The following is a 15112-nucleotide window of genomic DNA, read 5'->3' on the forward strand; positions in this document are numbered from 1 at the left end:
CCCAACCTGCACCGTCTGCTGTACGGAGAGGCAGCGCAGTTCTGCAGTGTGTGCAGGACATTGTCCTCACGGTGCAGCTGTTTGTGGAAATCTGTGCGGCGTCAGCAGCCAGGCACAGCCGGACTCTCTGCTGCACTTTCCCGTGTAAACATCTCTCTGTCATTCATTCGGCTGGCTGCCACTGAAGCTTGCGCGCTTTGCATCCATGTACTGTTAATGTGGATAGTGACTTGTTTACTGTGCATCATCTGACTGGAGAATATATCTGACTGGCACCATGAGCAGCACGGGTAAGACCGATTAGACTATTTTACATTAAACACTGCGGTTTTTTAACTACACAAACGCAAATGTTTTAGTATTAATAGAAACATTCCAATAATATCTTCTATAATATCTTTTAAAAGGATCATCATAAAATCCAGTTAGCTGATCAATACTGTGTCTTTTCTTCTTTGTCTCAGGTAATGGTGCTTTTTTGTTTTTGTTTGTTATTATGTGATCAGGTGTGGAATATATGGTTAAAGTGTATTTATAATCGGTTAAAACATAAAAATAGTTCATTCCCTCTCTTTGCTGCAAAAGGGGCACCAGAACGCACCTAGATAACAGATTCTACATTAAAGACTAGAATCTGAAGTTTAGACAAAGCTTCAGCTTTAATCCCTTTGAGAAATGATATTATGTGGGTTAATTAGGTTGCAGCTACACCCACAGTGGCTTTGGTGGCTCTTTTCATCATGTGGCTCTGCATTGACTGTATGCCTCTGTGTCTACAGCAGGCCTGACTTCTGGTGAGGTGCTGCCAGCTGTGGCACAAAAAGGTTGATCGTTATTTGAAGTCTGTGTGTCGTGTCAACTAGGCAGTTAAGTGCCATTCTGGTTTGCTTGTGCAAATAAATCCAAGAGCTAAACTTGCAACACAAGTTCCACAATAATAAGTTCCTAATGCGAGAAAGCTCCTCGGCATGAGGTGTGGCAGTAAATAAAATGTTGTTAAGACATAAATTTGCTTAAGGGTAAATTACAAATGGATGTGTTATAGCTCACAAATAACACACAGAAGATGAGTAGGCAGTCTCATAAAGGGATGGACAAGGTCATCAACAATGCTCAGGTAGGCAGTGGTGTTCAAACTCAGCTCAGCCTCCACAGCATGAGCCATTGATGCCAGCAGGACGGCTCCATCCTGACCCTATCATCCAAATGTTTTTTTCCTCTTTTGTTGAAGTTTGTGAGGCTGTGTGAACTGTAGTTTCCTGTTGTTAGCTGGCAGGAGTAACGCCTGTGCTGCTGCAGCATATCTGGTTCATAATTTGTGTTGCATTCAGAGATGCTCTTGGCTGCAACGAGTGGTTATTTTAATGACTGTAGCCCTCCTATCAGCTCAAAGCTGTCCTCTGACCTATGGCCAAGGTCGCTCACAGGCTATTTTCACTTTTTTGGACCATTCTCCGTAAACCCTGGTTGTTAAGGGAAACCCCAGTAGATCAGCAGTTCCTAAAATACTGAGACCAGCCCATCTGGCACCAACAACCATGACATGTTTAACGTTACTTCAAAGCACCTTTCCTTCATTCTGATGCTTGGCCTGAACCTCAGCAGGTCATTGTGATCATATGAACTGTCTGCCATGTGTGTGCATTTGCCATAATGAGTAGCTAAACTGCTGTACCTCACAAAGTGGCCAGTGAGTTAGTATCATTGCAGATGTGTACTCATGTTAAAAATTGTTTAAAGAAATGAGTAAACACTTAGGATTCAGACTACAACATATTTTTTCTACTTTTGGATTTTAATTATGTCAGTGAAAGGCTGTAAGCACAGCAGTCCCACCCAGCTGTTGTTCAAACACTGTTTGTGGGGGCAAAGACAATCAGAGGAAAGAGGGAGGGAGACTGGCCTTTAAGAGAAAGGAGCTAAAATTGCTCACTTTATGACTCTTGATGAAATGAGGAGCTGCACCAAGGGCCAGTATAAATAATTATTATTTTGAGACTCTAGTAAGATGCACGTTTGATGATGCATACATGTTTCCCCGCCATTTCTGTTTCCTGATGTCTTTTACCAGATGTCAGATTTTAAAACTTGGAATCTGAGGCTGTCCAATCCAAAACAAGTAGAAATGTGAGTATTAGTAGGGAAAGAGATTGGGTTCTTCAAGACAGGAAAATGGACTGTCCTCAGCTTCAATGAGGAAACCGTGGCTGTTGGAGGCATTAATGAGAGTGCTGCAGTGTGCACACCATTATAATCTGATGGAGAAAGAGACAACCCTGAGATGGCATTACTCTGCGACTTTGTCACCTTTCTGTGTGATGCATTTTGATAGATGTAACTTTTTAGCTGATGAAGAATGTTGGTAAAATATGTGATTAGGGATTCAGATCTCTACCTAAGCATGCTGACAGCTGGTCTGCACACACAGGATCAGTATGCTTCTGATAAACAGCTTTATCTGTTGAAGAGGTGCTGTTGTATTTCAGTGTGTTTAGCTAGCAAAAAAAGTCTATTTCGAAGAGATGTGTTCATTAATCTTTACAGAGGGTGTTTCTGAAAACAAGGAAGCTTGGAGCACTGGCAGCTTGTTTTGATGATTGAGCATGTTATTGGAAAACGAAAGTTATGTTTTGAGATATTTTCCTTTCACTGGATTAAGTTGATTTTTGATATTTTCCAGATCACAATCCCGTTACTGTCCTGTTCTGACTTTTCCCCTTATCTTAATCTCATTGTAAAATAATGTTAAGAATTCCAAGTCTACTATCTGGCCCTGCCATAGTCCTACATTACTGTGCAAAAGTCTCAAGCCAATCCTCATTTTTTCATATTTTTCTGGGAAAATAAGTGATAAGTGCAACAATTTCTTGAGCCATGTGCAAATATCATTGGAAACACAGTACAGAAGGCAAAACCAGGGTTTGTACAAGTCTTGGTATGACCACATTTATTCTTCTTTAACTAATTTTCAGGAATAGTTCTCTAGTTTTCTTGCTTCTTGTGTGTGTGTGGGATTGCAGCTGCCAAATAGCAGATCTCAATAGGCAACATATTTAAATGTCCTTCAGCTGTAAGATCATAATCCAGCTTTAATGTGTTAATTACATATGTATGTTTAGCATTTTTGACTCTTTTATCCTGAGGTACTGGTCACATTTCACCAAACAGTGAAACAGACAAACCTGATTCATTCTTTATCTCAAACCACACTGTCCTTCCAGAACCAGTGTGACCCAATGGGACTGTTCATAGATGAAGTTCCAGGCCTCAATTCAGGTAATGTTCTTAAGAAAAAATAAAGAACTAAGGAAAGAGAGATCCACAGTGCGGTTGTCTAGTAACTAGAGCAGGGCGATATGACCAAAAATATTTATCACGATTTACATTTGAAAATTTGCGATAACGATATAACTGACGATATAATTGAAACTAGACAAAATACTCTTTATTATAAATAAACTTTATTAGTGCAAAAACAAACAAACAAAAAAAAACCCATCAATGTATTTTCACTTAAGCAAGCAGCTTTTTTAAGTGCATTAAAGTTATATAAAAATTTAACAGTGCAAATGCAAATTCCTTGCTGACAGTTTAACCAGAAGGCATTTCCAGTGGAAACTGGCCGACATATCCTCAGCATAACCATGTATAATATCCACAAAACCTAAAAAGAGGTTATACACACACAATACGGTAATATTATGTTGAAGCACAGTACGTATCACTCCGCGAGGCTCCGCCTGCGATAGCCGTAATGCTCCGACAATCCATCAAGCGGTGCGGCTTCATAGCTTAGCAAAGTCGTACTAAAACATTTGACAGATTTTCGAGCGCCGTGTACATAAAACCGTTTCGAGGTCAGTAAACACAACCAGAATTCATACATAAGGCACACGGGATTATAAGGGGCACTGTCGATTTTCAGAAAAATCAAAGGATTGATTTTAAGTGTGCCGTATTTTCCAAAAAACACGGTAATAACGACGGCCCGCTAGCATGCTCTACCAAAAATAGTGCTTTGTTGTGTATCTGACGGATGAAAGCCAAACCAGTCCCACACCACTGAAGTTGCAACATTTTTACAAACCAATCCTGGTTCATCCGTTTCATTCAACGATCCACTTTCGCTCTTCTCATTCTTCGTCGCCGCCATGTGCGTATGTAAACAAAGGCACTGCGCATGCGTATTTTACACATATTCTATCGCGATATTTCATTTTCTTATCGTTGCCCAGCATTACACCGGTATTAACGTGAACGGTATGATATGGCCCAGCCCTACTAGTAACACTTGAATTTGACACTATGAAGATTCTTGGGCTCGGGATATGACCAAGTTAAAATAAACCTCTTAGAGATGATGAATATACCCTGACAGAAAGTCTTTCGTTTTCAGATCAGTCTGCGTTCTTTCAGTTCCATAAAAATACAAGTAGATGCATGAAGGAGGTACAGTAGGTTCAGAGTTACAGTAGATTAGGTTATTTCCAGGCCTTGTAATCAAGGTATTTCCTAAGCTGGAACACATTGACAGCACTGATCCCCCTAACCACAGGGGAATCAGTGACAAAGAGGGATGGAACATCGGTGAATTTGCCTGTTAATTCCAGCTCAGATTACGCCACAGGTCACATGAAGAGAGGTCTAATCAATACTGTTTCTTACAGTTTTCTCCTAATATGAACCTGCTGACCTCTTAATGATATCCTCAAGGCCAAATGTTCAGAACCTAAAACAAGTTTATGGAAATAGTCCTATCAAAACACATTATGGCTAGTGGAAATTGCTTCTAGGCTGAACTTTCACTGATTTTAGTGACCCTAACTATGACCACAGTCTACACAGGCTCAAAACCAAGTGTCTTTTCAGCACCACCCTTGACAAATTAGAAAACCAAATCGGGAAAGCCTTCTGGCACTTTAACTTTAGTTATAGCGGAATTTAGTGAGATCGTTCTGTATTTCATGAATTAACCTATTTTTTGTTTCAGAGTTAGATCCTTGTTAGTCTGATGTTTGTGCTACACTGGGCTGCGCTCTGTAAGCTAGGCTGCTAAGCTACATTTAGCCTACAGAGCTAGCTGCTTTTCCCTTTAAATAGCAGGATTTTTTCCAAGACTTGATAAACTAAAAATCTTTTAGAAAAATATTCAATTGTTTTTGTTTTAGTAAGAGTTTTTCTTTGGGTCTGTTTCCAATATATTTCCCCAACTATAAGTTAGGTTTAACAAAATTCAGCATTTCAGTTCAAGTTTAGTGGTTTTACAATAAAAAAAAAAAAAAATTATTATAAATTTTAAACATTTAGAACCTACGAATAAACAAAGAGTATAACAAACAACACAATACATAATATCTAAATAATTTCATAATTGTAGAAGAAGAGCATTGTGGAAACGCTACCAGGAACCTTCGGATAAAGTTGGCTACAACAATGAAAAACAGTTCATCATTTATCCACATCTGCCTGCAGAATGTCCCTCATCCACAGTTCACATTGCTCCACTTCAGTCTTCTGCTCTTTGCAGCTCAGCTCTTCAGCTTCACCCATCTGATTTGGCTGCTCTGCTCCAGATTTGCTCTATTCTTTGCTCAGATTAGTTCTCCACACTCTGTGTGTCTGTAATCTGCTCTGTCATTCCAACTACAGTATACTAGCCGCTATGTTCATGGTAACACATGGGTAACAGGTGGCTGTCGGGTAATTACTAATAGTTAAGTGGCTAACATTAATGTGTGCACAGGCCAGGTTGTTGAAACCTGACCTATGAAACTCCTCCTAAAGTCATGCTTGGTGTACATGAACATTAACTACTTGAGCTGTTAATGAGTTGAGGAGCTGTGTGTCTGTCTGCAGCCCTGCTTGTAACAGAGGTTACCATTGTGTCTATGACCAAATTATGTGGGAGTGGCAACATGGATAACATTTTGTTTCAGTTTATTTACATGTTTTATTTTATTTTTTAATCTCCACAAACTCATGCAAACTGATGCTGTTGCACACCTAACGCTGTGCATCATTGCAGAATATTTCAAAATCTTCTTACCACTGAAAAATAACATTGGCACCAGCTAAGGCGCAGGAAACTTTGAGTACAAGCTAATGAGCAAACATTCATGTGTAATTATAATTTTTGGCATTAGTCACAGTTTTGCAGAAACGTTGCTTCCGCCTTCCTCTGTGCAGTTAAATAATGTGTCTCACAAGACAGGAGGTGCAGCATTGTTTTGTGCTTTCTGCCCTCTGAGGCATGTGCCTCCAGGGTGTGTGTGTGTGTGTGTGTGTGTGTGCAGTTTATTGTTTGTGTGTCGAGAATGGGGATATCGTTTTTTCTTTCAGTAAGTTTTTTCCTCTGCAAGTGGAGAAGAAGAAAGTGTTTTAATATGTGGAGATGATACACAAGCATGCATATGTGTTTATATAAATAGGAACAATTTGTTTCATCTGGGATATGAGTCAGTATAGGTCAGTAACTGATTTAGTTACTGTGATAGATCGCAATAATGATAATTAAATAATTATCATTGAATCTAATTTTTTTATAATCACCAAATTAGTATTGTTAAATGATCAGAAAGTTCACTTCCTCACAAAAACTGTTGCCATTGCAGAGAACAGTAAAGAGGGACCACTGAGCAGTATTTAGAACAGCTCATGGTGGATTGTAAATCATGATCAAAGCTGTAGTCCACAAACATGTCTCAGACCCTTTTCACATCTGTACGAAGATTACAGATGTTACTAACAACATAAGTAATGGCTCTGAGCTTTTCAAGTGATACTGAAGCAGCTTTATACAGTTATGTCACCTGTAACAAAATGTAACTGTAACAAATCTGCAATAGCCTTTTATGTGTTTTGGGAAAGATCGCTTGTGGTCATGCTCTTGCTGCTACAATGGTGACCCAGAAGTGCTGGATGAAAAAGCAGTTGACCCAGCAACTGTGTTGCTGATCTAGAGAGACACCATAGCTCTTCTTACTGGGATAAATACTGGCTGAACTCCTTGGTGCTAAACCCCTGACCTGGGGCTTCAGAGCAGTGATTAAACTTGCAGTGTGGTGTTAGCTTGTGGCATTTCTCTGCAGCCTGCTGTTTTACGTGGGCCTTTGATGAAGGCAGGAATGGCTGGTTGTTTATTCCGTGTGACTCTACAGACATTTAGTTCAGTGTTTCGGATCGAAGCGCAAATATTACATCTGTAAAAATTACTCTTGTACTTCAGTAGGAACAATTCCACAACTTTATTTAGTTTCAAGGTGAAAAGTGAAATAGAGTGAACACAGATAGATTTGGACCAAATGCAAACTTGATCAGATAGCTAGCCAAGTTAGCCCTGGCCTTTTTTATCTATTTATCTATTCATCCATCTTCTTCCGTTTATCCGGGGCCGGGTTGCAGGGGCAGCAGCCTAAGCAGGGAAGCCCAGATGTCTTTCTCCCCAGCCACCTCTTCCAGTTGTCCGGGTGGACACCAAGGCATTCCCAGGCCAACCAAGAGATATAATCTCTCCAGCGTGTCCTGGATCTGCTCCGGGGCCCAGAACACCTCATCCAGGAGTAGGGATGGGTATCGTTTAGGTTTTATCCGATACCGGTGCCAAATCAGTACTTTTGAAACGGTGCCGGTGCTCAAACGGTGCTCAAACCGGTGCTTAAAGAATGGAGAACACAAAATTGGTCCAAAAACCTCTCATGTTCAGCTGGTTTTTTGTAAAAAGATAAAAATGTTAGCCTTTTCTGCAGCTATGGGGCATATATGGTATCACTCTTGGCTGGAAGCAGTGCTTAAACAATGGAAAAAACACAAACTTTGTCCAAAACCTCTCATGTTTAACTGTTTTCCACTTTTTCTTTGGTCATTTTAGCCTTTTTGGCCAGGGTGAAGGGAGTATCTGCCATCAAACAAGAAGACAGCCGCATGTAGCTATGATGATGTTTGCTAGTTCACCTTACATGCATTAATGTAATAACGTGGTTAGCCTACTCAACGTAAATTACACACGAACAACATTAAGCTACTCACACAGAGAAGAACGGCTGCTGCTGCCATCATCATCCTCATCATTTCTGCTACACTGGCAGGGCTACGGGCCAGGACTCTCCTCTTCGGGGGTTTTGGGGGATATTGCTAACTCCGGGTCAGATAACAGGCAACCCACGCACAGTAGATGCGCTCGGTGTGAGGTCTCGCAGCAAGCTATCAAATACGGCGCATTTCTGGGCTTTTAAAAAAACCGCTATGCGTCGCCAGGTGTTTCATCGGATTTGAGGTGTTACCTCCTTTGACAGTATCACAGTATCAGCTTAAAGCACTTGTTGCAGGCTGCTGAGTTTGCATATTTTGCTGTGAAGTACAGCCAGACTTTTGACCGCTTCGCCTTGGGCATTTTTAATCTGTAGCTCTGCTCTAAAAGAACGTACGTACCTGGACCCGCCTACTATCCTCGGAAACGTAAAATGATTGGCTAGAAGTGTATCACAGCTCAGGAAAAAAAAGCACCGAAATAAAGCACCGAAATGTGCGCTGCTTTTCGGTCTGGTTACTACCGTTTATGTCAGAACCGGTGCCATCATGGCACCGGACACCGGTACCCATCCCTACCCAGGAGTTGACCAGGAGGCATCCTTGTCAGATGCCCGAACCATCTCTGGCTCCTTTCAATGTGGAGGAGCAGTGGCTCTACTCTGAGCCCCTTCTAGTTGGCTCACTTCTCACCCTATCTCTAAGGGAGGGGATTTTTTACTTTGGATAAATACTTAAAATTGTTCTATGAAATGTATTATATTGTATTATATTAGATGCTGGAGTCTATTCCAGTTACCATAGGGCGAGAAGGAACACCATTGGCAGGTCACCAGTCTGATGGCAGACTAACACAGAGAGACAGACAACCATTCACACTCACAATCACACTTATAGGCAATTTAGAATCACTAATGAACCCAACCCCACTAATTGCATGTCTTTGGACTGTGTAAGGAAGCCCGAGTACCTGGAGAGAAAAGACAAATGAAAATATTAATCTCAGTTTATCTTGGAATCGAGAAACAAAACAACACTTGTGAAGTCTGTAGAAGAGAGCTGCTGTATACAACTGCAACCGTAAAGTGACTTTTTATTTGAAAGGAAACTAGCACCCTTGCAAAGATTTACAGTATCAGTAAAAGACTGACTTTTTCCCCCTTAGGAGGCCAGCATGACCTCTGCAGACAGCATGCCAAGCCACATAGTCAGGATTCTTCATTTTACTCTCATTTGTGACAAGATGCAAACTTTATTTTTGTTCAACTTTAAACTAACAAATTGTAAAAGTTAAAAAGTTGTAAATCGCAGATCTGCAGTGGATTTGATTAGATTTACCTCAGCAGTGGATAATCTTGTGGTGACAGTCACTGTGTCAGTTCTCCATTGTGGATGTATGGTCCTTGTATGATATCCATCCATCCATCCGTTTGCTTCCACTTATCCTTTTCAGGGTCGCAGGAGCTGGAACCTATCCCAGCTGTCATAGGGCAAGAGGCGGGGTACACCCTGGACAGGTCGCCAGTCTGTCGCAGGGCTAACACATGGAAACCATTCATGCTCACATTCACACCTATGGGCAAGCCGGAGTACCCGGAGGGAACCCACGCAAACACGGGGAGAACATGCAAACTCCACACAGAAAAACCCCGGCCTGATGATGAAATTGAACTCAGGACCTTCTTGCTATACAAGACATTTTTTTGAAATTCATTTAGCAAATCTACAGTCTAGAATCTTTTACTATTTTCTTTGGAAGTGGCAGAAAATGTAGGAAAACTCTCGACTGTCATCATTGGTGGGTTACTCCACATCTCTTCAATGGGTTAAAGGAAATCAATGAAAGCCTTTTTTTAGCAAACCATGTCGTGCTGACCCCAAACAGAGGAGCTTGCAAGTTTTACTATTATGAAACACTACTCTGCCAAGTGTGGGATGCTCCAAAAAAAATCCACAATTTGCAGACAATTAAGAGACAGGATGCATTTGTACTGTCTTCAGAATAAGTTGTGTTAACTTACTATCCCATTAGTGACTAAGTGAACTTGGTATTGTCCATACCACTGAATTATTTAGGGCACTATAGACAACTGTGACTTTCAATACTTTTAGTGCACTGTAGAAAATGTGTTTTCACATATGCACTGCGTATTCAGCACCCAGCGTTGTATGCAACCAAGCAAATATCCAATACAGTCACATTGCCAGAAGATTCCTGCTAATATTCTGATGCTTTTACAGCTAACAAATGCACATTGTGTGCTTCCTTGTGTGTGCTCTGTCCAGGCACATACTTGGGTGTGTTGCACTTGTGTGTATTAACCTAGATGCCAAAGTCCTGGATTGGATTACTGCTATGTCGGGAGAAAGACAAAGATCAATTCACTTTCACCTTTGTGTGTGTGTGTGGTGTTGTGCTATGCTGTGATTGATCATTGCTGGATTGCTGGCTGACAAATGTTGGTCACATTTCTGTGAATGGATATAAAATATACTTTAACAGGGTCTGCAGTATCTTTGTGCGCAAGCTGAAGAAAAACAAAATGTTTTTATTCCTGTCCCAACTGTTTCTTCAGCAGCATCAAAAAACTAACTCCACCCTCTCTCTTCCTGTTTTTATATCCTTGTTTCCCTTCTCCCTTCCTTTCCTTTACCCTCTCTCTTGTTTCTTTACTTCCTTTGCTCCTCTGCCCCTTCTTCTCCTTTAACCCTTTTGCCCTCTTTTGTCTGTTTGATGTCATTTCCTCATGTCTCCTCCATCCTCCTTTTACCACTTATCTCCTTCATGTCCTTCTTGACTTGTCTACTTCCTACCTTTTCAGTCTGTTTATTTCACATGTTCTATTTTCTCCCCCTTTCTTTTCTTTCCCTTTCTCTCTTCTTCCATTTCCTTTGTATCTCTCAGACTCCACCTTGACTGAACTAATTAACCAGACTCGCATTATGGGTCATGCTTTTCTGAAGAAGTTTCAAAGGAGGACCTTAAATGGGTTAGATTAGTGATTTTTTTGTCTGCTGGCAATTCTCTGCTGTAGACTGGAGGAAAAATACTGTGATGAAAGAGATTTTCTTCAAGTTGCACTTCTGTGGGGATCACTAATCCTGAACATCAGCATTAGGGTGCAGTGCTTTGTCTTTGTCTGAGCTCTACTGGGTGTGATCATGAGGACCACACTTGGATAGCAATGTACTCACTTAAGATCTAAATATTGCTATGCTAAATAACCCCACCCCTAATTGCATGGGGTTAGGGCTGCCACAAACGATCATTTTGATAGTCGACTAGTCACCGATTATTTTTGCGATTAGTCGACTAATCAGATCATCCATTGGACGTAAAACTACAGCTTATTGCACCAGCAGCATCTGCTCATATAACTATCATTAGCTTACAGCTTTAAGTGTTTAAGGTCTGTGCTAACTAAAAATAAAGACAAGATGATAGTTTATTAAATTTTAATGAAATTTGCAGATTGTTTCGGTGAAGTTTAATGAACTCCTTGCTATCTAAAATATAACAGGACACTGGAGTAAATTCTCCAGCATCTCACACTTCTGATAATCAGCTGTCTGCTTGATGTTTATTCAGCTGTGTAAAAACTATAACTTTAATCTCAGACAAACTGATTTACTCAGGAACAAATAAAATACTAAAAAAAAAAGCCAAACAATAACATTTTAAGTTATCTAAGTGACTCATATATATTAGTGAAACTGAGTAGTGAAAGACCGCGGTGGGTTTGAAAACGATTTGCGGGGAGTCCGGTGTTCTCACGGCGCTAGTGAGCCTAGCCCCCGGCTCGCTAACGAGCCAGTGGATAACAGATGTCTCCGAAAACGTCGGAGCGCTTTTGAAAATATGTGGTGTCCTGATAAACTGAGCAGATATTTGAGGTTTACACAGCTACATTCTCGCCTGAAAATATGTTAAACGTTTATTTTGTGACCCAGAAAGAATAATAAGAGTAACATTAAAACTAACTAGCTGCTGCCATTGTTGGAAACTGCGCTGGGCCGCGCTATGAATTCTGGGACACAGCTGCTTCTTCTTCTTCTTCGCGGTTTAACGGTAGCTGACATCCTTGTACATGCAATGCTGCCATCTTCTGTTTCAGTCCGTTATTACACTCTTAAATCCTGCCACTTATTCCTGCGTCTTTTGTGATCTTACAAAGCTTCAAATGACGCGTCGACTATTAAATCAGTCGTCGACGATTTTGATAGTCGACGTAATCGTGACTAGTCGACAAATCGTGGCAGCCCTACATGGGGTGGCCTTAAACTGGAGGATGTTTATGCTATTAATATGCATATATTTTAACAATAAAAAAATATACAAACACAAAGAGCCAAGGTAATAAAAATGTATGCCTTCTATTCAAAATTATTTATTTTAACCAACGATATGAATTAAAATAAAGCTTGAAAGGTACAGTGTGTAAAATCTCACAGTTAGATCTCGGTAGATTGCAGTCAACTGGTTTCTTTGTATTAGGGTGCAGTAAATAGTCCTCCTGACTATCTAACTGTCTAACTAATTATATTTTACTCCTGCACAGTTGGCGTGGAGCATCCGTAATTTCATTGTATATGTGCAAGGACAATAAAGGGCTATTGTTCTATTTTATTTCTTATTCTATTTGTTAGAAAAGAAGAAAAGGTGTAAGAAAATAGGTTTTTATGCCTCCCAATTAAAATGCATAATCCCAGCTATGGTGGCTGCTCTAGGACAAACGTGTTTTAGTTAGATCTAAGGAGCTTGGAAAGAAAAGCATCTGGACTTCTTTAAGTTGCGTCTTCAAACAACTGAAAGAAGACCGGACGCGTTTCTTTCCAAGCTCCTTAGACTACGATGACCTTGATGACTGAGAACAGACATAACGTGTTTTAGTCAGCCAAGAGTGATCAAAAACGTTAAATTTAGACTGTACTTCATAAGGCTCATGGCAAGCTGCTTTCCATTTCCTCACAACAGCTGTACCCAGGCAGTCTGTTTCTACAGTTGTTTGTATATATTGCACTTATAAATTATTACATATTACATATTGTTTACAATATATTTTAACATATTTGAATAATATCATTACTTAGTAAATAAATTAGTAATAAAAGACAGACATTTGTCAGTTAAAGATTTTGTGGTATTTGATATTTTTTACCCCAGAGTTACCTAAAAAAATCTGTCATACATTTAATTTAATGTAACATTTAATTTAAATGTAACTCATAAGGCATGCTGCATATATAGTCGCCATTTACATAAAACACTATTAGCGTTAGCATCTTGTCATGTTGGTCCATCTTAGCCACTGTATTTAAGATGGTACGGCAACATGGCTGCTTCCACTAATACATACCTGCTGATATGTATTTCTAATTAATTAATTACATTTATGAGAATTCTTTCAGTTTGTTTGAAGATGTAATTATACACTAGTCAGTGTATATTCACAACATTCTTCTATTTGAGTGTTTTCTTCATTAAACTCTTTATTAAACTTAAACTTATACAGGCACAGAGTACTTACATACAGTAAATTAAACTGAGTGTTTATACATTTCTGAAATGCAGCCCAATAAATACAAGATGTTAAGTAAGATCATAATCAAGGTCTTTTATATATTTTAACCCTAATACAGAGTCTGGTTCAATCTCAATATCCAGAGAGAGGGTATTTTAATATATCTGCAATTTGACTTTGTATTTATAATGTGCACCTTTGTGCACATTTCACTTGTTACCTTTACACATTTTCACTGTCGTATTGCAATGGTAAATGCAAAGGTTGGACTTTGCTTGGTTAAGATCAGTCTTAGGGAATCATCTATATCTTGAATTGGTTCAGTTTCTCTTACTTTGTTATTTTGCTTTAAATTGGCCTCTTACCAACTACTTGGTTGGGTTTAGCTGCTCCTCACAACATTAACCCTCCATGTTGAAAAATAATTCATACCTGCTTCATTTCAAAGTGAAGTCAAGCATCCCTGTGTGATGAATTGAAAGTGTGACCCATTGCCACAATCAATCATGTCACAGCTCTGATCCCAAAGCATATCTTGTGTTTGTTCTATCATTTAAGAAAAGTCAAAAAGTATATGAAGACATTTAAGATTAAAAGCCTTAAACAAATAATGTTGGCTATCATTGTAACTTCATGCTAACAAAAAAGGAAAAGAAAAAAAGCAGTTAGAATGACCGCACTTAGTAAACGGAAAGAATATTTATTTTAAAAAGGAGAACCTTGATACAGCAAATTGATAAGTATAACATGGCTTTATTGCCCTTAAACAGGGTTTGCCTCCTCTATGTTAGTGCCAGTAGCAGCTCTTGTGTGGTTATTAAAGCAGGGAAGAAAAAGAGGTCAAGAAACATTTGCTGTAGTGAGCTGGTTTTAGATCCTCCTCTGGCCTTCATCTGTCCGGATATATAATCTGATGGGTGTTTCCACATGTTTAGATGCACTAAGACACACAAGTGTACACTACAAACAGCAGCTTTCCATCAGTGGAGGTTTCAGTTTATATTGTCTCCTGCACTGTTTATTACATTTCGGTTGCAGAACTAAATATCACTGATATACTGTTGACTCGGCGTGTCAGTTGAACACAAATCTATCTACAGGCTCACAAAGAGAGTGCTGAACAACCCTGCAACCCAGATTAGAGAAATTGTGACCTTGGAAATTAAGATGCTAAATGGTATCGCTAAATTTCTGCCCATTCATCCACTTTAACAGATACAGACTATAGGTCTCTAAATTCCAATATACAGATACACAAAATAATAAATATTGTGTTACCTTGTATGCTGTATCCAGGAAGGCTTGATTTAAAACTAAAATTCAATGGGAAATCTTAACAGGCACTAAACGCTAACTATGGATTATTACAGTCTGTGAAAACCCCTGATCCTGATTAGGGATTTTGGCTTGGGTTTGAAGCCCACAGATTTCTAACTATCTGCACTGGAATTTGGATTCATGAACTTTAAATGCCAGTTTTGTATTCACCAGGATTTTCAATTGGGTTTGCAGAGTATTTGTACATCGGCATGCACATTTTCAGTTTGTCGTACTAAAGTTTTTGT

General features: G+C 39.5%; 1 protein-coding gene across 13 annotated transcripts in view; it reads left to right on the forward strand.

The window, feature by feature from the left end:
• The window catches only part of ablim2 (actin binding LIM protein family, member 2), a 98143-nt gene continuing 83031 nt past the window's right edge, over positions 1-15112 (forward strand). For 12 of the 13 annotated variants that reach the window (XR_013973313.1, XR_013973314.1, XR_013973315.1 and 9 more), the window contains exons 1-2: positions 1-290; positions 3222-3276. Coding sequence is in view for 1 of the 13 variants with exons in the window: in XM_080895989.1 (XP_080752115.1) it covers positions 3237-3276 (40 nt within the window). In the remaining 12 variants the exon portion in view is untranslated. The remainder of the gene's footprint in view (positions 291-3221; positions 3277-15112) is intronic. The other variant, XR_013973324.1, reaches the window with a different exon arrangement.

The sequence above is a fragment of the Rhamphochromis sp. 'chilingali' genome (assembly GCF_963969265.1).
Source record: "Rhamphochromis sp. 'chilingali' genome assembly, chromosome: 1".
In the NCBI taxonomy this organism is placed as follows: domain Eukaryota; kingdom Metazoa; phylum Chordata; class Actinopteri; order Cichliformes; family Cichlidae; genus Rhamphochromis; species Rhamphochromis sp. 'chilingali'.